At 41.8% G+C, this 26572-nt stretch overlaps 1 protein-coding gene across 1 annotated transcript; it reads right to left on the bottom strand.

Annotated features, from left to right (window-relative positions):
* Positions 1-8782: 8782 nt before the first annotated feature.
* On the bottom strand, positions 8783-10792 carry LOC123323685 (PWWP domain-containing DNA repair factor 3B-like). The gene has a single exon (XM_044912136.1). The coding sequence runs from the start codon at positions 10790-10792 to the stop codon at positions 8783-8785; it is 2010 nt and encodes a 669-aa protein (XP_044768071.1).
* Between the last annotated feature and the right edge of the window lie 15780 nt (positions 10793-26572).

The raw sequence follows: 26572 nt of genomic DNA, 5'->3' as shown, positions 1-26572 counted from the left end.
GTTTAGTACTTTCACAAAGTTGTGCAATAATCACCACTAATTAGCTTCAGAACATTTTCATCACCCCAAAAGGAAACCCTCACCCATTAAGCAGTCACTCTCCATTCCCCCAATTCTCAGGTTCTGGCAAACACTAATCTGTTTTGTGTCTCTTGCGAGTTGCCTATTCTGGGTATTTCATGTACATGGAATCAAACAACATGTGGTCTTTCTTGTCTGGCATCTTGTGCTCAGCATAACGTCTTTAAGGTTTATCCGTGTTGTAGCATATATCAGAACTTCATTCCTTCTAATTGACCAAATAATATTCCATTGTATGGGTATACCAAATTTGTTTATCCATTCTTCATTTGATGGAAATTTGGGATGTTTCCATCATTTGGCTGTTGTGAATAGTGAATAGTGCTTCTATAAACATTCTTGTACAAGATTTTGTTTAAACCCTTGTGTTCCGTTATTTTGGGTGTATATGTAAGAGTGGAATTGATGAGTCATATGGTAGTTCTATATTTAACCTACTGAGGAATCGCCAAATTGTTTTACATGGTGGCTGCACCATTTTATACTTCCACCAGCAATATACGAGGGCTCCAATTTCTCCACACTTTTGCCAACTCTTATTATTTTCCTTTCCTTAAAATTTTTTAGATTTTTAAAAAAGATTTCATTTATTTACTTGAGAGAGAGAGTGAGAGAGAGAACGAGCAGGGAGAGCAGCAAAGGGAGAGTGGCCGAGGGAGAGGGAGAAGCAGACTCCCGGCTGAGCAGGGAGCCGGATGCGGGGCTCGATCCCAGGATGCTGGGATCGTGACCTGAGCTGAAGGCAGACGCTTCAATGACTGAGCCACCCAGGAGCCCCTTTCTTTTTATTTTTTAAAAAAATTAACGTACAGTGTTATATTACTTTCAGGTGTACCATATGATCATTCTATAATTCTACACATTACTCAGTGCTCATTGCAATTGGTAAGTGTACTCTCAATCCCCTTTATTTGTTTCACCTGCCCCCCCCCACCCACCTCCCCTCTAGTAACCACCAATTTTTTCTCTGTATTTAAGAGTCTGGCTTTTTTTTTTTTTTTTTTTTTTTTTTTTTTTTTTACTTCGGTTGTTCGTTTGTTTTGTTTCTTAAATTCCACGTATGAGTGAAATCATATGGTATTTGTCTTTCTCTATCTGAGTTACTTCACTTAGCATTATACCCTCTAGACCCATCCATGTTGTGGCAGTGAGACCTTCCATAAAGATGGAGTAAATGTTAAAAAGAACCTGTCAGAGATGAAGAATTCAACAACTGAAATAAAAAATACACTAGAGGGCATCAATAGCAGATTAGAGGATGCAGAAGAACGGATTGGCAATCTGGAAGACAGGGTGATGGAAGGCAACCAAGCTGAACAGCAAAAAGAAAAAAAGAATAATAAAAAAATGAGAATAGGTTGAAGGAACTCAGTGACATCATCCATCAAGCATAGTAACATTTGCATTATAAGGATCCCAGAAGGAGGAGAGAGGGGAGGGGCAGAAAATTTATTTGAAGAAATTATTTTCCTTTTAAAAAAATTATAGCATTCTTAGTGGGTGTGAAATGGTATCTGGTTGTAGTTTTGATTTTCATTTCTCTAAGGACTAATGATGTTGGGCATCTGTTCATGTGCTTGTTGGCTGTTTGTATATCTTATCTTCTTTGGAGAAATGTCTACATTCACATTTTTGCCCATTTTAAAATGTGGTTGTCTTTTTGTTGTTGAGTTGTGAGAGTTCTTTCTATATTCTACATACTAGGCCCTTGTCAGATACATGATTTGAAAATATTTCCTCTCATGTTACAGGTTGTCCTTTCACTCTTTTGCAAGTGTCCCCTCATCCTAAAATTTGGTTAAGTCCAATTTATGTATTTTTTCTTTAGTTGCTTGTGCGTTTGGTGCTATATCTAAGAGACCAGTGCCAAAACCAAGGTCATGAAGATTTACCGCTCTCTTTTCTTTGATTTACCCCTATGTTTTCTTTAAAGGTTATGGTTTTTGCTCTTATATTTAAGTCCTTGATCCATTTTGAGTTGATTTTTGTGTATGTTCTGACAAAAGGGCCCGGCTTCCTTCTTTTTGCTTGTGGATACCCAGTTGTCGCAGCACCGTTTGTTGAAAAGACTGTTCTTTTCCCATTGGATGGTCTTGGCACCCTTGTCGAAAATCAATGACCATATGTGTATGTGTTTATTTGTGAACCCTCAATTCTACTCTACTGGCTTAAATGTCTAGTCTTGTGACGATACCACACTACCTTAATTACTGTAGCTTTGTACAAGTAAGTTTTGAAATTGGAAAATGTGAGTCCTCCAACTTTGTTCTTTGTTCTCAAGTTTGTTCTGGTGTTGGAGTCCCTTGCAATTCTATATGAACTTGAGGATCACTTTTTCCGTTTCTACAAATAGGACGTTGGGATTTTGATAGGGATCACATGGAAACTGTAGATAAATTTGGAGAGTGTTGCCGTCTTAACAATATTACATCTTCCATTCCATGAACGCATTTATTTAGGTCTTCTTTAATTTCTTTCAACGGTGTTTTGTAGTTTTCCGTGTACAAGCCTGGCATCTCCTCAGCTAAATTTATTCCTAAGTACTTTATTATTTTTTTTAGTTTTAAAAATTTTTATTTTTATTTTTTATTTAATTTTATTATGTTATGTTATTCTTTTTTTAAATTTATTTTTTTATTATTATGATGTTCAGCTAGCCAGCATATAGTACATTATTAGTTTTTGCTGTAGTATTCAATGATTCATTAGCTGCATATAATACCCAGTACTTTATTCTTTTTGATGCTATTGTAAATGGAATTATTTTCTTAGTTTCCTTTTTTTTTTTTTTTTAAAGTAGGCTCCATGCCCAATGTGGGGCTTGAATTCAGGACCCTGAGATCAAGAGTCAGATGCTTGGGCGCCTGGGTGGCTCAGTTGGTTAAGCAACTGCCTTCGGCTCAGGTCATGATCCTGGAGTCCCGGGATCGAGTCCCGCATCGGGCTCCCTGCTCAGCGAGAAGCCTGCTTCTCCCTCTGACCCTCCCCCCTCTCATGTACTCTCTCTCATTCTCACTCTCTCAAATAAATAAATAAATCTTAAAAAAAAAAAAAAGAGTCAGATGCTTTATGGACTGAGCCACCCAGGCACACCTCTTAGTTTCATTTTCAGAATGTTCACTGCTAGTATATGGATACACAACTGGATTTTGTGTGTTGATTTTGTATGCTGCAACTTTGCTGAATTCATTTATTAGCTCTAATAGCTTTTGTAATGGATTTCTTAGGATTTTTTAATATGGAAGATTCTGTCATCTGTAAATAGTTTTATTTCTTCTTTTCTACATTTGATGCCTTTTATTTCTTTTTCTTAACTAATTGCTCTGCCTAGAACGTTTGGTACAATGTTGAATAGAAATGGCACGACTGAACATTTTGACTTGTTCGTGGTCTTAGGGGGAGGCTTTTATTCTTCTTTTTTTAATCTCTGCATTATTTTTATTTCATTATGTTCAGTTAGCCAACATATAGTACATCATAAGTCTTTGTTGTAGTGTTCAACGATTCATTAGTTGCATATAACACCCAGTGCTCATCCCAACACCTGCTCTCAATACCCATCATGGAGTATGATATTAGCTGTGTGTTCTTCATAAATGCCCATTTTCAAGTTGAGGAAGTTCCCTTCTAATCCTAGTTTTCTGAATGCTTTCTATCATGAAAGAGTATTGGATTTTGTCACATGCATTTTCTGCATCATTTTGTGGTAATCATGTGGTTTGTTCCCCGTCATTTTATTAATGTGGTGTATTATATTGATTTTCGTACGGTGAACCACCTTTACATTCCTGTGATGAATCTCACTTTGTCATGATATATAATCTTTTTAATTAAAATTATTTTAATCAAGAAAACTGCTGGGTTTGGTGTGCCAGCATAGCTTTTGGCGTTTTTGCATTTATATTCGTAAGGGGTATTAGTCTGCACTTTTCTTGTGGTGTCTTAATCTCACTTTGCTATCAGGGTAAGGTTGGCCTCATAGAATGGGTTAGAAATTTTGTCTCCTCTTCTATTTTTTGAGGAGAGTTTCAGAAGGATTTATAATTCTTCTTTAAGCATTTGGTGGAATTCACCAGTGAAGCCACCAAGTCCTGAGCTTTTATTTGTTCTGAGGTTCTTATAATAGATTAAATCTCTTTATTTTTTTATAGGTCTATTGAGAATTTCTATTTCCTCATGAGTGAGTTTTGTTTGTTTCCAGGAAATTGTCCATTTCATCTAACTTGTCTAATTTTTGATGTGTAATTGTTCATAGTGCTCACTTGCCATCTTTTTTTTTTTTTCCCCCTAATCTCTGTAAGGCCAACAGTAATGTCCCCACTTCCATTTCTGATTTTAGTAATCTGACTCTTCTCTCCTTCCTTAGTATAGAATCAGTACTGCTTATATTTTCTTATACTGTAAGGAGATAGCAGCTTCGTAGGCTTCCATGTGTGCCTTTCCACATAATGTCACTTGTGCTAATATGAAGATTCTGCCACCTACCAAGTACGTGATTGCCAACTATATACTGAGAGCCTGGAGAAAAAAAAAAAAAGAAACCCTGGGTGATCCACAGAACCATTGGATTTCCTGTCAGATTAAAATGAGGCAGAACTCCATTATTATCTAGACTTCAGAAGCCCCTTTATAAGCAGAGAACTCATATTCAATATATTTTTTTTCAAATGCAGGTATCCTCCTTACCACAGTGCACATTTACCTTGGTAAATAGACACAGGTTTTTGGGAAAGGCTTGGCTGGGTTTTTCTGACCTCCACCTTAATCAAGGCTCTGGGCCCATGGGCTGACTTAGACCTCGACACTTGGTGGGGGACTAATGTTTTCCACTACGGTTGCTAGCATCAGCTTTCTGCTTTCCAGCTCTCATTTTTTTTTTCCTTACGAGAATCAAGTAATACCCCAGCCAGCTGTCCATACATCCAGACCCTAGAACACTACTACCTACTATCTATACTATCTATATTGCCACAGATTCCGGTCAGTCAGATGAGACTGACTCCACCCTGGCCTTGCTGCCCGGTATGGTAATGATGCCCACCTTGCCCCTGGTAGTTTTGTGCCACCATTGGGACCCTGCCTTTTGAGAATCCTGTCATCTCCACTGATTGCCAGTTCCATGCCGTCATCGCTTGCTTCCAACAACGGTTTGCAGAGGAGAGTCAGCACTGAGCTCCTCAAAGATGCCAGTGCCACTTCACCAGCAACATTCCTTATTTGAGTCGTGATTTCTCTGTCCTCCAAAGAAACAGAGGCTGGAGGTAGGACGTCTGATCTCACATTATAAGTCATATCTAAAAACCTACTCCCCTGGACCTTCTCGCCAATTCCTCAATTTTCTCTGCCTAGGAAGTTCCAGTATTTCCGTGTCATTTACTGTAGACTGTTTGTTGTCCACGCTTCTAGAACATGCACATTATAGGGGCCCTTAAAGGGGCTGGGTTGGCCCCTTTAAGGACATCAAACCCCGAGTCACAGCTCTGTGCTCCCACGTTAATAAGTTCTCTCCATGCTGACTTATATTCTGTTCCCTGTCTTGTGGGACCAACATTCTCAAAATCCACTGGCACATATATTATCTCGCTTCATGCAAGTACATATGAGCCAGGTCCTACAGTGTCTTCTGAATGTAAGGCATTTCCCATCCAAACCAAACTGTATTTTTTTTTCTTGTGCTGTCATCTTACCTAGTCTTACCTACCCTTGTTATTAGTCCGATAGTAATGGAAGTTAGCAGAGATTAATGTTGAATAAGAGAAGCAACATCTGTTTGGGTGGCTGCCTTAGATGAGGTCTTTGCAGGGTCTCCAGGAACAAGGAAGCTTCTCCAGTAGCAAGAGTTACGGGACTGCTAATGCCCAGGTGAGGTTTCAGGGGATTCTGGGTATTCAGTGTTCTCATGCTCATCACCTTAGTGTGTCTCGGGGTTCCACTTTTTCTTTGTCAGATCCATACGTAAATATGGAGAACTGTAAATTCTGTGCATTCCATCTCCATGCATCTCTGCCAACCAACAATTACGGTCAGGGCCTGATGTTCCACCATCTGCCTTATGACCCCAGGAGAGGAGGTCTCCTTGATCCAGTAGGTTAGGGTGGGTGACAGGTTGGGCTATCCCATCAGACACACACACACACCCATGACAGAGAACCAGTTTAGGGCCATCTCTGAGCCACCTTAAGAACTGCTCATGCTGGGAGGTATCTCAGAGTCTACACAGCCGGCCCCCCAAATCTGGCTGCACACCCCAAATGTGATCCTGGTTCAAGTGGAGAAGAGATGCATGTTCTAGGCATGTTGCCCTCTTCAGTGAATGCCTCAGGCATAAATGACACCCCAGGAGGGACCAGGTCCTCTCCCTTCACCCTAAACCAAGAGATACTCACAATCTCACAAGTATGGGAAAATCCAGGGTTCTGGTTTCACATATAGGCAATCAATCCATGATGCCGATAAATATTTCTCACTAAGAATGTGAAGTAGAGCATCACAGTCATCTTAGAAATTAGATTGTCACCTGGGTCCCAAGATTGTCATCTTCTTTCTATGGCACCTGAAATTTATCCTCAGATCAGAGTCTTAAACCACATCTTACTTGCTCTACTGACTCACAATGCTATGGATGGATGGATGGATGGATGGATGGATGAGCGGGTGGATGGGCGGGTGGATGGGTGGGTGGATGGATGGATGGATGGATGGATGAGATAGTGAAGAAAATATTAGAATGTAGAGCCAGATCTGACTATATGAGAAGGCTGAAGTTGAGTGATATATTTGATTCAGAGAGACACAGTGTTTATGGAAGAACTAAAGTGTGTTGTTCCAGTGTACAAGGTCCACATAGAGCATGGAGATGGTGTGTTTCCAAGTACTTTTCAGGGCCATGAAGATGTCATTGTGGATTAGCCCAGGCAGAATGCCTCAGGAGTCATTGGTGTCTCTCAGGCAGAGCCCAAAGAAGGTTCTGGTGGGTCTGAAGCTTACACAATTTGGAAGGCCCTCTTCTAAAATGATGAAAACAAGCATGAAAGTGAGTGTTTATTTAGGATGAGAAGAAAATTCATAATAAACTTTAAAAGATGATGACTAAATCACTGAAATTCCAAAATAGTATGCACACACACGCGCGCGCACACACGTATGTATGTGTATGTACATATATTATATATACATATTTAGAGACACCAACTATGTAGTTGTACAGTCTAAAGTATGATGAAACAGAAGTTCAAGGTGAAAGATACAATGGTTTTGTTGTGAATCAAAACAGCTAACTCTTACAAATTTTACACACACACATCTCATGTCCACATGAACACATAACATGGGCCTGTGAGTGACAGTTGACTCCCTCTAAGAATAAAAATGCACTCAGGTTCATGTTAAGCCTTTAGTGTTTATTTTCACAACAAGTTTTAAAAGTAAACTAGCTTTTCTGACATTTTTTTTTTCCTCAAAAAAATCTTGTTTCGAGTTAGGATAACAATTCATGGGCTTCAGAATTTATCTTTTAGTTAGATGTGTTTCATTGTGTTCTGACAACAGCCATATTTAGCCAAATGGAAGATTTTCTGTTGCCCATTTCTGAGTTCCCAGGTCCTCGTCCATCTATTGCTCAAGCAGCCTGGAATGACCTACCAGCCTGCAATTATAACTGTTGGAACCTGTCAGGGCTAGTCAGTGAATAAGTCAAAAGAGAAAGCTTGCTTGGTATGAGGCAAATGACTGTGTTTTAGGGGACACAGGTCCAGGACAAAGCGCACGCTTCCCTACAGTTTGTGTCACTTAGATGGGCTCCTAGCAGTGAGCTTGAATTCCTAGGTCTAAAATAGCTAAACTGTGTGTATGATTACTCTCGTTGTCTTCCACATGGGGATAAACCACTATGTGTAAAGCATCCAGTCAGTTAGGAAGACAGCCAGGAGCCTGTCTGTTTTAGGAAACCACTTAGCCACCGAACAAGAGCTACTTCCCTAAGTGGAATCTTAGGGAAGCAAAGAGTTAACCATCTTGCACAGGCTGACAAAATGTTTACTGCCCGCTGAGATTTCGTTCATCCACTTGTGGACTGCATGCAGATGACCCATTGACTTTGGATTCCAGACTGCTTTTCCAAGAACCATTTGAAGGTAGTGACAATATATAGAAAACATCTCTGCTGTTGGCTTCACCCCTCAGGGCTATTTTTCCAAACAAATAAGCATGGCAGATCAAATTCAGGAATTATCTCAAGAGGGAATCCAATCATTTACGCTGAGGCGTCGCAAAAAGGATGAGAAATCCACGTGAAGTTTCTGTGAGCATCTATCCTGGATTTCAAAAACGATTGTGGCTTAATGTCTGACACCAGGGGTCTTTGATGTAATAAAAGAATGCGCATCCTATATTGAAATATGAAGTACTGTCAAAAGCAACATTATGAAAACACCTGGACAAGTACACATCCAAGCAAGTAGAGGGAAGTACAACTGTTTGCAGTATTTTAACAAATTAGTTTGTGAAGCGTTTGGGAACCAGAAATGATGATGGCCGTGCTACCCATAAGTGCTAGAGATTGCTCCAAGATGAATCCAGCATGTTCCCGGGGTCTCAAATTTACAGAACATATTTACATGCCATAGCGAATGGAAGGAATCACACATTTCATACAGACAGGGCAGTTAGAGGTCGCTCTGCTGAAGTGCGGGCACAGGAGGAGTTATTTAGCTTTGCCCCTTGTTGCTGGTCCCTTTCTCATTTCCTTGAGGATATTTTTATCAAATAGCTCTTTTTCCCGGTAATGCACAGGTGGCCCCTGGAGGTACCTTTGTTCTGCCTCCTTGTAGCCTAATCCATCAAGTGCAGCTATTGAACAAATGATTGCTTCTGGCAGAAGAACTTCCAGAACAAAACTCACTTTGTCATCCCTTGTCAGAGTCAGCATTTTCTTGTCTATCTGTTTGTAGATTTCTTGTAAATGTCTCACCACCACATCCAACTGGTCTTCATCCTCCAGGTATGTTTCAATGCAGATCACGTACCTGCTTGAATTCAGAAATGATGCCAGCCACCTGGACTCTTTCCTGCCTTTGACAATGTCCAGAAGATGGTGATCAGCTCCCTTTCTTTTCACGATGAAGTCCACTAGCTTCTGGTTGGCTCGGTCCCGAGCAGCCCTCATGCGGTCAGGGAGAATTTTCTTGCAGGGCCTCTTCCCGTCCAGGGAGGCCTCCTCCTCAGAATCTTCCAGGTCGGCATAATTCACCTTTGGGAAATCAATCTCCACATCCCCGTCTTGGATGGCTTTCCTAATTGGGTAACTGATGTCGGCAGCATAATAGTCCAGGAAAGAGCCTCCAAAAGACCCGCGACTGAGCCCTTCTCTGTAGTGGGAAATCAGGGAGAAACACCAGTTCACACTTTGCTCGTACACTTTCCTGGCTCTCTTCATCAGTTTTTCTTTCTCTTTACAGTCCAGATGCTTTAATCTTCGAAGAGGAACTCGAATGCCCCTCATTTCGCCGTGCATGTTTGCCTCAATCAAAAGCACCCTTGCAGTCTGCTCTGTTTGGCTGACACTCTTTACCACCGCTGGCCAAAATGGGTGATCCTGGAATTTGAACCAGACCATCATTCCTCCTTCAATGGGACAAGGCTCCTGTGGAAAAGCCATGCTTGTCGGTTGTCCCATTTCCTTGCTGACATCCTTTTTAATAGCAGTGGTGGGGCTGATAGCCTTTGAGTTGACGGAAGGCTGAAGTCCTTGCAGCCCTTTCTCAAACTCTGGTACCTGCAGCTTCCTTTTTCTATTTGCCAGACGGAGTGAATAACGCAGCTTCGGGTTAGGGGCACTGGAGGATGCTGCCACACCTTCCAAGCCTGGCTTCCAGGGACCCTCTCCGTGGTCCCCAACATTCCCGGAGAAGGCAGAGCATTCAGAGGAGACGGCCAGGGTCTTTGGGTCGGTGTCACGTGCCTCTTCTTTCAGAGCCTTGGGTACAGTGAGGTTGAACCCTGGTGGCAGAGATGGAAGGGCGCCTCCATCTTTAGCACTTGTACCCTCCTCCTTGACTGGGCAACGCAAGGGCCTAACTCTTGAGGTGTCCCTCTTTTCCTTGCCCTCTTTCTCATAATCACCCTCTGAAAGTGACGGGAAGTTTGGGTACATGCTGGAGCTTTGTGAGGACTCCCCTTGCATTTTCCTTGGAATAGGAGTGACGGTTCTGTGTGCCCGTGGTCGGCCACCGTCTGGGGCGTCCTCACTCTGTGAACGTACCAGCAGCGATTTGAGTTTTTTGCTTTTCCTAAGACCCCTCAGTAAGTTCCCTTTGGGCTTCCGGTACTTTCTACGAGATCGCTTTTGTGGTCCCCTTTGGGACGGCTTAATGGTCTCTGGATCATCTGATGCTCTTGCTGGACCCAAATTTGCTCTCTCATTCAGAATCTCCAGTGCCACTGTAAGAGCGTTTCTGTAGGGCACTTCCTGTCCTGGTGGGACACTGGCCTCCGACTCGGCTATTAGCAAGGAGGTAATGTATTCAATTTGAGACTCATTTAGGATCTTTATGTCTGTGCTTTTCACTTCAATTTTTTCATCTACGGAGAGTATCTCAACTTTTAGAGAAAGTGCCCCTTTCCTCTTATTTTTTGGTGAGATCCTAGATCTGGACAAAACCTTTGCTGGCCAAAAATGGCCTTTCCAATTGCACAGGACATACTCAGCATCCATTATGATTTGAGTTTCCTCTCAAGAGGTAATTAACAGAGGTCGCGAGGTCTGGCCATCATACCCACAGGCACGGCAGGTCTTCCCTAAAGCAATGTTGTTCACCACACCTCTTTGGCCTGGGACCACAAAGGGCTTACGGCTTGCATGGCCTGTCCTTCTTCACCTGAATCTCCCAGGGTCGCTGGAACTTGTGTTTTGAATGGACTATACTGGAGAATACTGGAATGTGGAAAAGGAAAAGAAGAAAAGTATTAGAAAAAAATTCCTTTTGTGAAAGTAGAAGAACATTGGTCGATGAGAATTGATAAGAGATAAAACAAAGAAATATAAAGAGTGTGTATCAGACAGGGGGTAAATACATGGCAAGTATCGGGGGTCGGGGGGGGGGCGGGAAATGCAGAAGATACCAGAGGAATTTTATTACTTTCCAAACCCAACTTCTTGCCCTGCTTGTTACTCCTGCAATATTAAAGAGCATCTGTGTGGGGATGTGGGTGTCATTTTCCAGATCTCATTTGGTTATTGGACATCCTGTGCCTTTTGGGCTCTCTGGGGCTCATCCTGGGAGAATGCTTCAGCTCTCATTTTTCTGGGGGTGCCAATGCCACCCTGTGCCACCCAAGGAAGCCAGAGGCGATCTCCAGCCTACAGACACTGAATGTCAGCACAGTGTTGTGTTCAAGAGCATGAGCTTAGAATCCAGAGGCTCACGAAGGTCATCATGGTGGTTACTGGTACCATCCTTCATAAGGATTGCTGCAGGCGTGGGCCATTGGCTGTGACCTGCCCTTTTTCATTTCTCTATGGTGGCTTAAAAGGCTGTTTCCCCTGCCCCCAGCACATATTTGTGTAAAGAAGTGGCTGTAGAGTGAGGAGCAAGATAAACCACACTCCCCAAGTGTCATCACGAAGTGATTGCAAATGAAATGTTTAGTAAAACAGGAACGTCTTACAGAACACCACGTAGGTCGGGGGAGGCGAGGTTCTGTGAGCTGTATCTGTTGATTCACACACTCCAACTGCTTGTCCGGCAGACCCTTTACCTCTGCTCTGTGCTTCTGAAGTGCACTGTCCTTCCAGGGATCAAATGACAGCAAATGTAGATACCCAGGACCTCCTACGTACCTCTAATGTCAATCTAGAAAATCAGAAAAGCAGATGGGAAATTAAGCCAATGAGACGGGGATGGATTCATCATTTTCCCTTCCCCAACTCTGGAATGTAGCCCATTCTGAAACAGAAATGTTAGTTAAGTCTCATTTATAATGTAGACATGTCTATTTGCTTCCTTCTTTTTGCGTTTCAAAACTATTTCCACGTTAAGCTACTTAGTTTAGGCTAGTCCTCCTATTTCAGAACCGTGGGAACTACTGCTTTCATCATAGTCTTTTTTTGTCTGTCTTGGATGCATAGATTTAATAGTAGCAGCTTGTGTGTGTGTGTGTGTGTGTGTGTGTGTGTGTGTGTGTAACAAAAATGGGGTCTATAAGTGTGTTTTGGTGTTTCTCAAGTAACATTAAATGGGTTTGTGGAGAACATAAAACGGGTAGAGAGAGATATATAGGAGGCAATACATTAAAGATGCTTACTGTCAATATGATGGTACGTGGGCTCGTCACACACTTCCGATGCATCCATATACACATGCCCGCACATATTACCTAGGACTACATTTCTTCACTCAAGAGCATATGTGATCACTGTTTCATGTGAATGCCGATTTTTCACATCGTTTTTGTGAATCTCTTTACAATGTGGTTTCTCTGACATTTAAAAACTTTACTTAAATACATTTCAAACATTTAGATGTGTGTAATGCAGAAAGTGCAATTGTTCTCTCAATCCCTCTCCCCACCCCCTCCCCAAGAAATACCCTGTGAATGGGTTCTACTTTTCTGTATACACTGTTCAAATATGTATTATAGTTCACTTACAGCTTTTAGCTCATCCATTATCAGTTTCAAATGGTATGTTTCACAGTACAAAATATTATTTCCCTAATAAATGCATGTATGCACAGCTTTGTTCACACATACTCATAGGTATAATATGAAATGTATGATGACTAACTATACCTACTTTGGGCATAGCCTGCACAAACTTCTTCTTGCCAGAGTGTATGATCATGCAGGTACTGTGTCCTCTGCTTTAGAGAACTCAGTGTGCTGGCTCTCAGAACACAGGTGTGATGTGAGGACACAGAACAAAAGGGAGAAGGAAGAACAGGTGATTCAGCCAACTGCAGTCTCCCTGCAGCAGGACCTGCCAGCCCCTCATACAGAACAGGAGTGCCTGAGTCACCTCAACTCCAACCAGATAGCTGCCCATCCCCAAGACACACATACACACACACTCACAGGTATATACACACACCCAGAGCGATGACGTTAGAGACCCAAGATGCCTGATATCGGTGCATATAATCCATGCTTTCTGCTCTACACACGCATGCAAATGTTTCTGCTTCCAGTGCAGATGTTATTTTCAGCTCCTTTCAGTTCCTTGTTTTGAAAATACACACCGGAAAATCTAAAATGCTGTTTAAAACTATAAAGTAGGAAAAATGTTAAGCATCAGTAATCTGACCACCTAGGAGGAATGTTAACTGCAAATATGTGGGTCCACAGACTCCAGCATTTTTTATTCTGTTTATACATATTTTCTATAAGATATTAAAAAGGTTTTAAAGCCATACCACCGATTTGAATATTCTCTCCTCTTCACATTTGCGTACATCTGTTCAACTATGAAACACTTTAATGGAGTAACTTCCAGCGGACAGCCAAAATATCAATGGCAGTTACTTTTTCCGATTACCAAAGCAATGCATCCTTGAGAGAGGCGATCAGAAGGGAAGGGTGTTAAATGAAAATATTAAATCCTAAATGGCCTTCTCACCATATGCTTTGGCCCATTGTCCAAACAGCTTCCATTAAGGGTTGGTACCTAATATTGCAGATGATTTTCTTTTTATCTTTCGTACTAACAAGAGCACAGCTCTCTTCTTTCCCTCTAAAGATGCATACAGGTGGATGTATAGACAGGCAGATGACAGATAGATAGAGATAATGATATGTAAATGTCGATCCTCTTTTGCACACCAGGAACAATGTCTTAAAAATAGAACCTTGAATGACACTAAAGTAACTTTTAAAGTAACCCCCAATCCTCAGAGGGCTTGGATATGAAAATGTATCCAGTAACCTAGTCGGCGCTCAACAAGTATTTGCTGAATGAATGGGATAGGGAGATGTCGGTGCTCAACGAGTATCTGCTGAATGAATGGGATAGGGAGATTTTCACCTTATTCTTAGGTGAAAACTCCATCTGACCCCAAGTTGTTCTGGTCTTGGTCACATAATAACAACTTTAATTTTGTAATAAAATCTCAAGGCTCAATTTCGTCATGAGGATGCCCAGTCTCAGGCAATAATTAAAATCCTAGCTTGGTGGGCGCCTGGGTGGCTCAGTCAGTTGGGCATCTGCCTTCAGCTCGGGTCATGACCCCAGGATCCTGGGATCGAGTCCCGCATTGGGCTCCCTGCTCGGCCGGCGAGTCTGCTTCTCCCTCTCCTTCTGCCCCTCCCACCCCCGCTTGTGCTCTCTCTCTCTCAAATAAATAAATATTAAAACGAAAAACCAGAAGGGGAATGGTATAAATAGCAACTCCGCAATCTATAACTTCACAGTCAATTCCAGACCATCAAGAAATGGAACCCTCAGATGGATCAGCTTCAACTTTTAAGTCCTGGTATAACTTTTGTTCTATTCCATTTGCTCTTTGGTTAAGGAATGAAAGAGCTTTTACAATAAAATCCACCGGCCCATCTTGCATGGAACGGCTCTTTTGTAATGCTTCTAAAATAGACCTATTTTCTTCAGCCGCATATGTGTGTGAGGCAACATATTCTTCATATACTTCAAACAAACCAACAAAATTTAACAGACTGAATAAGGAAGCAGATGGAATACAGCTATCTTCTATGAAGCCAGACATTAACAAGACTTGCAAAAATGTAAAACAATGCCACTCCTCTTATAACATTTAAAAATTTTTTGAATATAGTTATTTTCTTTTTTTAATATCACTACCAATCTCATTAGAATATAGTTATTTTCATAAAAATGTTACTATGTTCACATATAATGATTTTATTTTAAATGAATTAATAAAAATTTGAAAATTAAAAAAAATGAATGAAAGAACTTGATGGCAATGAGTATTTATTTCTCCAATCAACGGCCATGAGTTTTGGAAGAATTATTTTGGAAGCTTTATTCCTTAACTCTTTTCCCCAGTGAGGGCTGTAATCATTTCCAAAGAAAGAAGAAGACAATACTCTGAAGGTATTGTCTCAAAATAAGGGCACTTTCCCTGATATGACTCCCGTACCGCCCCCCCACTCCCCAGAGGCAGGAGTTCTCTCATCTTTACCCCAACACCCCTTCATCCCTTCCCTACAATTGCTGCTTATTTATTGGAGCTTTCTCTCTCTCTCTCTCTCTTTTTTTTTTTTTTTTTTTTTGAGAGGGAGAAGGGAGGGAGGGGCATAGGGAGAGGGAGAGAGAGAATCTTAAGCAGGCTCCATGCCTAGGGTGGAGCCCAATGCAGGGCTCAGTCTCATGAGTCTGATATCAAGACCTGAGCTGAAATCAAGAGTGGGACGCTCAACCGGCTGAGCCACCCAGGCAGCCCTTGGAGCTCCTTTTTTTTTTTTTTTTTAAGATTTTATTTATTTATTTGAGAGAGAGAGAGAGAGCGCACACAAGCAGGTGGAGGAGCAGAGGAAGAAGCAGACTCCCCACTGATCAGGGAGCCCGACACAGGGCACAATCCCAGGACCCCGGGATCATGACCTGAGCTGAAGGCAGACACGCCTAACCGACTGAGCCACCCAGGCACCCCGTCCCCCCGGGAGCCTCTTTTAAGCTGTAGGTTTTGTGACTTTAAACTGTCCCCAAAACATGTATTTCCACAAATGGACAAGACAACTTGGCAGTCCCCCTTTTTTATTATAAAGGCACATTTTATGTAATTTCAGTTGTAAAAGAAAATACGTTCTTGCCTGTTTTTGCACCTTTCCAGTGCCAGATGTATTCAGCACGAACTTTCACATGTAAAAGTTTTTAAGTTTTCATTGGGTTTGAGTTCCATTTGTAGAATAACTGAATGGGAATTGATAATCTTCAAACCCTTCCCTTGTGTTGTTCACTAGTTTCATAAATTCATAAAGGTCACTTGGAAATGTGGGCTATTTTTGTACAAACATTTAAATGGCAAATATTACAAACTGAAAAATCATGAACTGTCCTCGGTTTTCTCAAAGAAGTGAAAAAATTAGGCTTGCTTCTCCCCTACAAATGATCAGCTACAACACTAAATACACATATACCTTCAAATTGCCAAGCTCTGCCTCCCAATTTTTCCTTAACAAAGAAGGAACCAGAGAAGCTACTCTTGCAGGCACACACCATCAAGAGCTATCTACCCAGAGAAGGAGAAGCATGAGTGCTTGAGCAAAGAACTCTACAAAGGTCAAGGTTTCCCTCAGGGCCTTATTTTAAGACTAGAGTGACTTCTCTCCCATGCCTCTCACAAACTCAGGTGGTTTCTCCCATCAAGTAGGCCAACTTTCTTCCAAAGATGCTCTGTTACCCCTCCAGTCCCTATGACCTGCCACAAGGAGACCTCCACTACCGTCCGTAACACTACTGAAATCATGCACGGCATTAGGGTTGAAAAAGTCAAGGACAGCCTCCTCTTTCCAGCAGGCGAGACCTCCATAGTTACTAATATCCAGGCGAGTGGGCGAGGTGTGTATTTCAGAACGTACTGATTTCCCTGTGTCGTGCACAAGGAGAAAAAGGTGCCCTCGCTCACAAGATAAGTCTCTGCATTGTAGGTTGTCACAACAACACTGGATGTATGCCAGGTGCTTGCTACCCATGGGGAAAGACTAACAAACCTATAATCTAAGCCAACAAGGGCATGTTATGTCTCCAACACAAAGACTGATGCAGACCTTCATGTACTGACTCAGGAAAAAAAAAAAAATCAGACAAAAGAAATCTAACTAGAGACCAATTAAGTACAAATAATACGCTTTACGTGAAGCACACATTCACACGGAGAACAACAGTATATACTTCATCGTGGGATACAAAAGACATGTAAATGCAAGAGAAAAGTCTAGAATGGTAAACAGAAATGTCCCATGGCATTGTTCCATTGGAAAGAGAAGAAGAAAAAGGATGGAAGTGTGTGGTGAGTGAGGGTAGACATCATCATTTTCCGAATGTTTTAAAATATTACAGGGAGGACACATTTATGTGTTCATAGGCACCCAAACCTTACTTTACAGAGATTCTAAGGAGATACGAAATGAAATACTGGATGTAAGTGAACAAAAAAGAAGGCAAGCAAAAACCGTAGCCTACCATTGCGTAGAAAGCAACGAGAATAGATTAGAAATGTCTTTGAGGTATATTTTATATTGATCAAAGGAAACAGTCATTATTAAATTGTATATATTTAAACACATAAGAGATATCGTATTGCAGTCCAAGAAGAGAGAAGGGCTGCTGAATGTATGAAGGAACAATAGCCAACAATGTTCCAAAAATAAAGAAAAATATCAGGTGGTATATTGATGTGCCAAACTGCAAGCATAATACATTTCCTCCCTTTGCACTCCCCCCGCCCCCTGCACACACGAAAACACACATACAAACAGGTCTAGGCTCATCATAGTGAAACTTCTAGAAACCAAAGGGAAAAGAACTGCCTTAAAAGCAAAGAGGGAAAACCAAACATGACTAATAAGCAATATTCTCTTACTATTTTAATTAGAGAGAGCTTGACAGAATTATTTGGAGACCAAAAAAGAAAAAAAAAAAAGACAAAAAGGAACAATGAGACAGGAGTGCCACGATAGGAAGTGTAGGCACTTGTAGTTCTGGAGAAACCAAGGCACGATATGGTGGTTCTGGGAAGCCATGACCTCTGAGGAGGAGACCTCAGAGCTTGGGCTCAGACTTTGTCTTTTAGAGATGTTTCTTAGTTCGTGTGTGTGTCAGCTACTCGGCGTGAGCACAATATTATCCCTTAGGCTACACAAAGTAACATTAGGTCTTCCAATCCTACCCATTTGCCTCATTTGCGGACTTCAAATTTTCTCTCTCATATCGGACACATAGTAACTTCACTATAAGTAGGTGTAAATGAGTAAACTTACATCTTTAAGGGTTCATGGGACAATCATTAAGCAGAGGTACACGATGAGAAATATTTGGGGATCTCTGCTTTCAAGAACTCAGGTAACAATGTCCTTGTGTAATGGTGTCACCTTAGGACAGCAGAACGGGGCTGGGGTATGACAGGTTATTCAATCACCTTAACCCCCCACAAGAGGAGCTGCCATCCTCTCTTATAAAACAGGAGGGATTAGAGCTCTCAATGTCCAACTAAAGACCACACACCAGGAACACCCACAAACATGCGCGCGCGCGCACACCCACACACGACTCACATTGATAGCAGACACCGACTAGTCTCGATGTTTCTACAGTTACTCCATCTCTCCAGTCTGTAAATATCCTTGTTAAGTGTTTCTGCCTCCAGGAAAGAATGGCTTACCCCGGTTGTCATGGAAACCAGAATGTCATCAAAACATTCTCCCTGATGTTAGCTTTCTATGGAAACCAGGAAGTCCTAATACACCCTCAGATGCAGAGCACTGATCTCACTCTCAGTCAATTACACCCTGACCAATCCAATGAATGAATGAGTGAGTGAATGAATGAATGAAATATCAGAGACAATACCCAATGTTCTCAGAAAAGGCATGGAGGGCAGGGGAGTTTTCGCAAAATGGATTATGGAGGAAATAAAGTAGAAATAGATAACAGCTTCTGTTTTCCCTTCACACGTGTGCGCGTGCGTACACACACACACACACACACACACACACCACTTAGGATCCGGGTCCTGTTAAGGACCTCCTTTCAACCTGCCAGGACACATGAGGCCAGGTGTGTTTGTTTAGGTGGGATCCAAGGTCTCTCAGTCAATTTAAAATGACCCAAGAGGAGAAAAAGTGTGAGGATAAAGGACCTGGATGTCAGTGGAAGGCAAACTAGAAACTCAGGTTGCAGTAGGACCAAATGACCCTGAGTCTACACTTGGACAAATATGTATTGACAGGGTTTTCAGGACACCAATGGTTCCTGAGAAGAGAGACAACTCCCCACAATGTCCTTGATCTAGGACAATAGGGAGATAGAGATGAACCTCTCACATTTGGGATCTGTGCTCAGCATGGACTGCTGCAACCACACTGACAATGAATACTATGCTCAGAGATAGGGCTCCTATCATCAGGGCACACAGCACACACTTCCTCTCTCATAGTCATTTACATTAGGGGAGAGAGCTGCCCTGTGATGCAGCTCTTCCTCCTGTTAATGAGCTCCAGGCAATTCTTCTGTGGCCAGTCCTGGGCAGTGATGTGCTGGAAGCAGGCCTTTGGGAGGGGAGAGTGCAGTTCCAATTTCCAGGGTTTTCCTATTTCCATGATGTAAATACTCCCATTATGGCCGACTTCAAGCCACTGACATGCTGTCACTGAATGCTGATTTGGCAAGTGATGCCCCAGATCAGCCCCCTTGAGGTGACGGTTCCCGACAAACCCAGCACAGCCCTGGACCCCAGATTCTGGAGCAAGACAAAGCCCTCCCATTCTATACGCAATCCAACAGAGAAGGGCAAGCTGGACGCAATCCAACAGAGAAGGGCAAGCTGGACGCAATCCAACAGAGAAGGGCAAGCTGGACTTTTATATAACTGTGCCAACTGAATGAAGGCTTTCACCGGGTTCTTAGCGTAGAGGAGAGGGAGAGAGATACCAAGACCCCCCATGTAGCCTATGTAGGTTTTGGGGACGGAAAATGGTGGGGTGCATCCATCTTTTCAAATCAGAGATGCTTTCTGAAAGACCGATGCAGGTTTGAGTCTCAGCTCTGCCTCTCCTCAGCTGTGTGTGACTTTCACATTGCACCCTAACATCTCTGTTCCTTAGTCTCCATTTTTTTGTCAAATCAGCTAATAGTGTCTCTGCTCTCAAAGGGTTGATTAAACTTCATGAGGGAACAGTAGTAGACTTCGGCAGTGCCCAGTGGTCGTTCTGGGAGAGCTGGGGGTGGTCCCTGAGAACCCTCTGGAGGACCAATGAGGTCTTCTTCTCCCTACTCAGTATCAGTGAATCTGGATTGCCTTTCCATTGAAACAACAGATTGTAAGAGGTGAAGTGAAGAGGCAGGTAAGAAAACCCAGGTCTTTCCTATTCAGGTAGGTATTCAGTAGATTTGCAAAGATGGAAAACAATGCCATACTTTTAATACTTGGTTTTCAAAAATGTAGTATTTTTTTTTCATAAAGCGTATTTACATGTAAGCAATAGTGGGCTTAATATTATTCTTAAATGAATACATTACAATGGAACTGCTTAGGTTTTGTTTTGTTTTGTATTTTTTTCAAAATACTTCAACACTTTATTACAGTGGTCTAAGAAGCATTATCTTTAATTAAAATATTTTCTTACTGATGGGTCATAGCGTAGCTCTATTTTTAATTTTTTGAGGCACCTCCACCCTGTTTTCCAAAGTGACTGTACCAACTTGCATTCCCACCCCAAAGACAGAGGTGTAGTGAAAAGAAGGGCCGTATACACCCCAATGTTCATAGCAGCAATGTCCTCCATAGCCAAACTGTGGAAAGAGCCGAGATGCCCTTCAACAGAAGAATGGATAAAGAAGATGTGGTCCATATATACAAATGGAATATGAATCAGCCATCAGAAAGGATGAATACCCAACTTTTACATCCACATGGATGGGACTGGAGGAGATTCTGCTAAGTGAAATAAGTCAAGCAGAGAAAGACAATTATCATACGGTTTCACTTATTTGTGGAACATAAGGAATAGCATGGAGGACATTAGGAGAAGAAAGGGAAAAATGAAGGGGGGGAGGAATCGGAGGGGGAGACGAACCATGAGAGACTATGGACTCTGAGAAACAAACTGAGGGTTTTAGAGGGGAGGGGGGTAGGGAGATGGGCTAGCCCGGTGGTGGGCATTAAGGAGGGCACGTACTGCACGGAGCAACTGGGTGTTATACGAAAACAATGAATCGTGGATCACTACATCAAAAACTAATGATGTGTTGTATGGTGACTAATATAACATAATAAAATAAAATTTAAAAAAACGAGTTAAAGCAAAAAAAGAAAAAAAATTAAAGTATACCATCCAGTGGCATTAAGTAAATTTGCAATGTTGTGAAACCGTCACCTCTATCTTCTTAACAAAACATTTTCATAAGTTCTTTTTTTTTTTTTTTTAAGATTTTATTTATTTTTCAACAGAGAGAGAGAGACAGTGAGAGAAGGAACACAAGCAGGGGGAGGGGGAGAGGGAGAAGCAGGCTTCCCGCGGAGCAGGCAGCCCGATGCGGGGCTCGATCCCAGGACCCCGGGATCACGACCTGAGCCGAAGGCAGACGCCTAACGACTGAGCCACCCAGGCGCCCCCCATTTTCATAAGTGCTAAAGGAAATCTTATACCCATCTTATACCCAGTCACTCCTCACTCCCACCTGCCCCCAACCCCTGGCAACCACAAATCTACTTTCTGTCCTTATGGCTTGGCTTATTCTGAATATTTCATATGAATGGAATCACACAATATGTAACCTTTTGTGTGTGGCTTTTTATACATAGAATAATGATTTTAAAGTCCATCTACATTGCAACATTCCCTTTTATGTCTGCATAATATTCTGTTGTATGGATATTCCACCTTAGGTTTATCCCATTCGTCTGTTGATAGAAATTTGGGTTGCTTCCACTTTTGGCTGTTTTGAATAGTGCTACTATGAACATACATGTTCATGTGTTTTTTGAATGCCTGTTTTAAATTGGGGGGTGGGGTGGGGATATCTCTGCTGCATCATATGCTAATTATATGTTTAAGCTTTTGAGGAACCACCAAACTGTTTTTACTTCTTTTTATTTTATTATTTTTTTAAAGATTTTATTTATTTATTTGAGAGAGAGAATGAGAGAGAGAGAGCATGAGAGGGGGGAGGGTCGGGAGGGTCAGAGGGAGAAGCAGACTCCCTGCCGAGCAGGGAGCCCGATGTGGGACTCGATCCAGGGACTCCAGGACCATGACCTGAGCCGAAGGCAGTTGCTTAACCAACTGAGCCACCCAGGCGCCCTTCTTTTTATTTTTTTAAAGATTTTATTTTACTTATTTGAAAGAGAGAGAGAGCACGAGCACAAGCAGGGGGAGATGCAGAGAGAGAGAGAGCGAGAGAGCACGAGCACAAGCAGGGGGAGATGCAGAGAGAGAGAGAGGGAGGGAGAAGCAGGCTCCCCACCAAGCAGGGAGCCCACCACGGGGCTCGATCCCAGGACCCCGAGATCACGACCTGAGCCAAAGGCAGATGCTTAACCGACTGAGCCACCCAGGCGCCCCTCACCAAACTGTTTTTTTTTTTTAAAGATTTTATTTATTTATTAGAGAGAGAATGAGAGAGAGCATATGAGAGGGGTTAGGGTCAGAGGGAGAAGCAGACTCTCCGCCAAGCAGGGAGCCCGAGGCGGGACTCGATCCAGGGACTCCAGGATCATGACCTGAGCCGAAGGCAGTCGCTTAACCAACTGAGCCACCCAGGCGCCCTGTTTTTTTTTTTTTTTTAACAGTGGCTGTACCATTTTAAATTCCCACCAGCAGTGTATAAGGCTTCCAACTTCCCCACATTCTCAACAGCAATTTGTTATTTTCCCCCTAATGCTAGACATCCTAATGGGTGTGAACAGCTATTGTTAGGTTTTGATTTGCAATTCCCAATGACGAGTAATGTTGAGCATATTATCATGTGACTGATGGCCATTTGTATATCTTCCTTGGAGAAATATGTATTCAGATCCCTCTCCCATTTTTATTGTTTGCTTTGCCATTTGGTTGGAGTTGTAAGGGTTCTTTACATAATCTGGTTACTAGACTCTCCCTAGACATATGATTTGCCAATGTTTTCTCCCATCTTGTAGGATATTTTCTCTCTCTCTCTCAATAGTGTCTTTTAATGCAAAAGGACTTTCGTTTTGATGAAGGCCAACTTACCTATTTTTTTTTTCTTTTGTTGCTTTTGGTCTAATATTTAAGAAACCCAAGGTCACAAAGCTTTACTACTACGTTGTATTCTAAGACTTTTATAATTTTAGCTCTTATAGTTAGGCTTTCTGTGTATGGTGTGACTATAGGGTCCAATTTCATTCATTTGTATGTGGATATACCATTGTCCCAGAGGCACCTGTTGAAGAGGCTATCCTTACCCCTCCCCACCCCGCCATTGGACGGTCATCGTCAGCCATCCCTCACCCAACACACTGGTGCGCTTACAAGAGCCAATGAAATGCTGAGCAGTATAAGGAAGGGAATTAGAAGTAAAACATAAATCATTGGCTTAGCATTAACCTGTTAACTTGAAGTAGTCGGTATGAAAGTGGGATTGCACTGAATAAAATATTGAAGCTTTGCTTCCAAATCTTAGATGAAAGAAGTAAAATGTGTGATTAAAAACAGGGGGAAAAAAAGAAACCCCAGAGCTGGTAGCAGATGAAGGCCGGTACAAAAAAGTGAAACGTTAAAAGAAACTAATATACGGGGAAGAGGGAGAGAGAGGAAGGGGGAAGGACGGAAGCAGATAGTATCCCCCAATTTCAAACTGTATAGTGTGTCTCGGTAGTGGAATGAAGTATGAATTTCACTTCCTCCGTAGATTTTATATTTTGTAAAAATTATTCTACCATGAATATTTATTGCTTTTGTAATTAGAAGAAAGACTTAACAGTAGAACTTAACTAAGAGTGCTCTGTATTAAATTATTTTTGGAAAGTGGAATGTTCTTTATTAGCTAACCTCTGGAAGGATAATTTGAAAATTCATGAAATCTTCCTGGCACCACTGTAAGAAATCAAAACGTGGTGTAATGATCTAGAGATAGGATTCATCCAATACCTGTGTTTTTGTGTAGTCGGATGACAATTGAGATGCATCAGTTTGATTTCCCCTTAAACGTTTAATACAGACAAGTTCAAGTTTGGTGTTAGAAAAGTCAAAAGATGGGTATTAAGGAGGGCACGTACTGCACGGAGCACTGGGTGTCATACGAAAACAATGAATCGTGGATCACCACATCAAAAACTAATGATGTACTGTATGGTGACTAACGTACCATAATAAAATAAAATTAAAAAAAAAAAGATGTTACAACTCAGTCTTGGTTATTCATGGAGCAGATACTCCACTCGTGTCCTTTGTACCTATTTCCTTCCTGTTTTTCAGATTTTTAATAGTTTTCTAACAACCATGGACTGCATTTGCAAAACACACTGGTGTTATGAAGCCACCAGATGGAGATGTTGAGCTGCCATTGTTGATGACAGTCAGGTCCTCCTTGACAAATACAGTGGTTCCAACTTTAGTGGGGTTGAGATCAACCGGGAGCATTTATTTAAAATGCAGATTCCAGGTTGGTACAGCCACTTTGGAAAACAGTGTGGAGGTTCCTCAAAAAATTGAAAATAGAGCTACCCTATGACCCAGCAATTGCACTCCTGGGTGTTTACCCCAAAGACACAGACGTAGTGAAAAGAAGGGCCATATGCACCCCAATGTGCATAGCAGCAATGTCCGCAATAGCCAAACTGTGGAAAGAGCCGAGATGCCCTTCAACAGATGAATGGATAAAGACGATGTGGTCCATATATACAAATGGAATATTACTCAGCCGTCAGAAAGGATGAATACCCAACTTTTACATCCACACGGATGGGACTGGAGGAGATTATGCTAAGTGAAAGAGGACAAGCAGAGAAAGACAATTATCATATGGTTTCACTTATTTGTGGAACATAAGGAATAGCATGGAGGACATTAGGAGAAGGAAGGGAAAAATGAAGGGGGGGGGAATCGGCGGGGGGGGGGGCAAACCACGAGAGACTATGGACTCTGAGAAACAAACTGAGAGTTTTAGAGGGGAGGGGGTGGGGGGATGGGCTAGCCCGGTGATGGGCATTAAGGAGGGCACGTACTGCACGGAGCACTGGGTGTTATACGAAAACAATGGATCGTGGATCACCACATCAAAAACTAATGATGTACTGTATGGTGACTAGCCTAACATAATAAAATGAAATTAAAAAAAGAAAATGTAAAATCTTTTTTTAGATTATAAAATCACCTGCCTATTTTTGTACTTAAAAAGTTATTTACAGGGCGCCTGGGTGGCTCAGTTGGTTAAGCGACTGCCTTCGGCTCAGGTCATGATCCTGGAGTTCCTGGATCGAGTCCCGCATCAGGCTCCCTGCTCGGCAGGGAGTCTGCTTCTCCCTCTGACCCTCCCCCCTCTCATGTGCTCTCTCTCATTCTCTCTCTCTCAAATAAATAAATAAAATCTTTAAAAAAATAAAAATAAAAATAAAAAGTTATTTACAGTTTAATGGACAGCTTTACTAATATTTGTCAGATGAGAACCTTTAATAAAAGACGTGAGTTGAATTTCTTAAAAAAAAAAAAAAAAGAAAAGAAATTTCCAGAATGAAAGTGGATAACAGGAGAGTATGCAGTTATGGAGGCCAAAGGAGAACAAAGAGAGTGGAAGGAAAAAAAAGAAGAGAGGGGTCAACCAGACTGCACATAGGTTTTTTTTTTTTTTTTGCTTTTATTCAAACATCTGTCGTCTTCTCTGACTTCTTTTGGAGAAATACTGCCTTAAAGAATAAGAATGCCCTTGTGACATTTGACGTACCCTAAATAATTCGTATACTTGGAATATATATTTCCCGTCCCAAACCCACCTTTGTTAATGAAATGTTATATTTAATCCTGATGATGAAAATAATTCATTTTTTTATGCTTTGAAATATAGAGCGGGCACTAGTTTGCATTCAGTGTTTGATATTCAGGAAATTGTGTACCAGTGACTAAAAAAGTGGCCATAATAATGGCAATATAATAATTATTATAACATAATCACAATTATATAGAATTAATTATGAACATTAATATCATTATACTGTTATTAATATTTGAGTGCTCGCTTTATATCACTGAGTGCCCATAAGGGTTTTTATGCTTTATTTCGCTTAATTTCACCCAAAATATTATGAGACAAATACTATCGTTATGCCTTTAAGGTAGTGAGAAAGTCAGCGAGGCTTAGAGAAGTCAAGAAATTAGTTCAGTGTCTCACAGGCCATAAGTGGGACAGCCTCGTTTAATTTCATGCTGGACTTTCAGTTCATGCTTTGAGCATTTTTGTGAGTTTCCCTTTAAGGAAACCCAATGTAGTCAAGTTTTACACTGATTTTAGAAAGGCACAGGTTGCAGGGACTTTCAGCTCACCACCTAAACCCTTGCGTGCCTCTTCTTCCTGGGCCCCCAACCTAGGCATCATTTCCCAGCTTTCCTTGCTGTTGGATATGACTGTGTGGCTGAGATCTAGGCAATGGGATGTCAGCGGAAATGATGTGTGCCGCTGTCCGACCTAACTCGTAAAAACCTCATACCTGGTGCACCTCTCTGCTCTTTTCCCCTTCTAGCAAACCGCAAAGCAGGCCGCCTCCGGGGCAAACGTGGAAGCCACGTGTTGGACGTGGCAGACTTTCTGACAGCCTGGGTCCCTGTAGAAGTGCATGGATAATGCCCACCAGCA

This window comes from Neomonachus schauinslandi, unplaced genomic scaffold, assembly GCF_002201575.2.
Source record: "Neomonachus schauinslandi unplaced genomic scaffold, ASM220157v2 HiC_scaffold_185, whole genome shotgun sequence".
Classification (NCBI taxonomy): Eukaryota; Metazoa; Chordata; class Mammalia; order Carnivora; family Phocidae; genus Neomonachus; species Neomonachus schauinslandi.
This window is presented reverse-complemented; position numbering and strand designations above follow the sequence as displayed.

Excerpts from the sequence above, each read along its gene's own strand:
- LOC123323685 (XM_044912136.1), bottom strand. The coding sequence starts at position 10,792 with ATGGATGCTGAGTATGTCCTGTGCAATTGGAAAGGCCATTTTTGGCCA.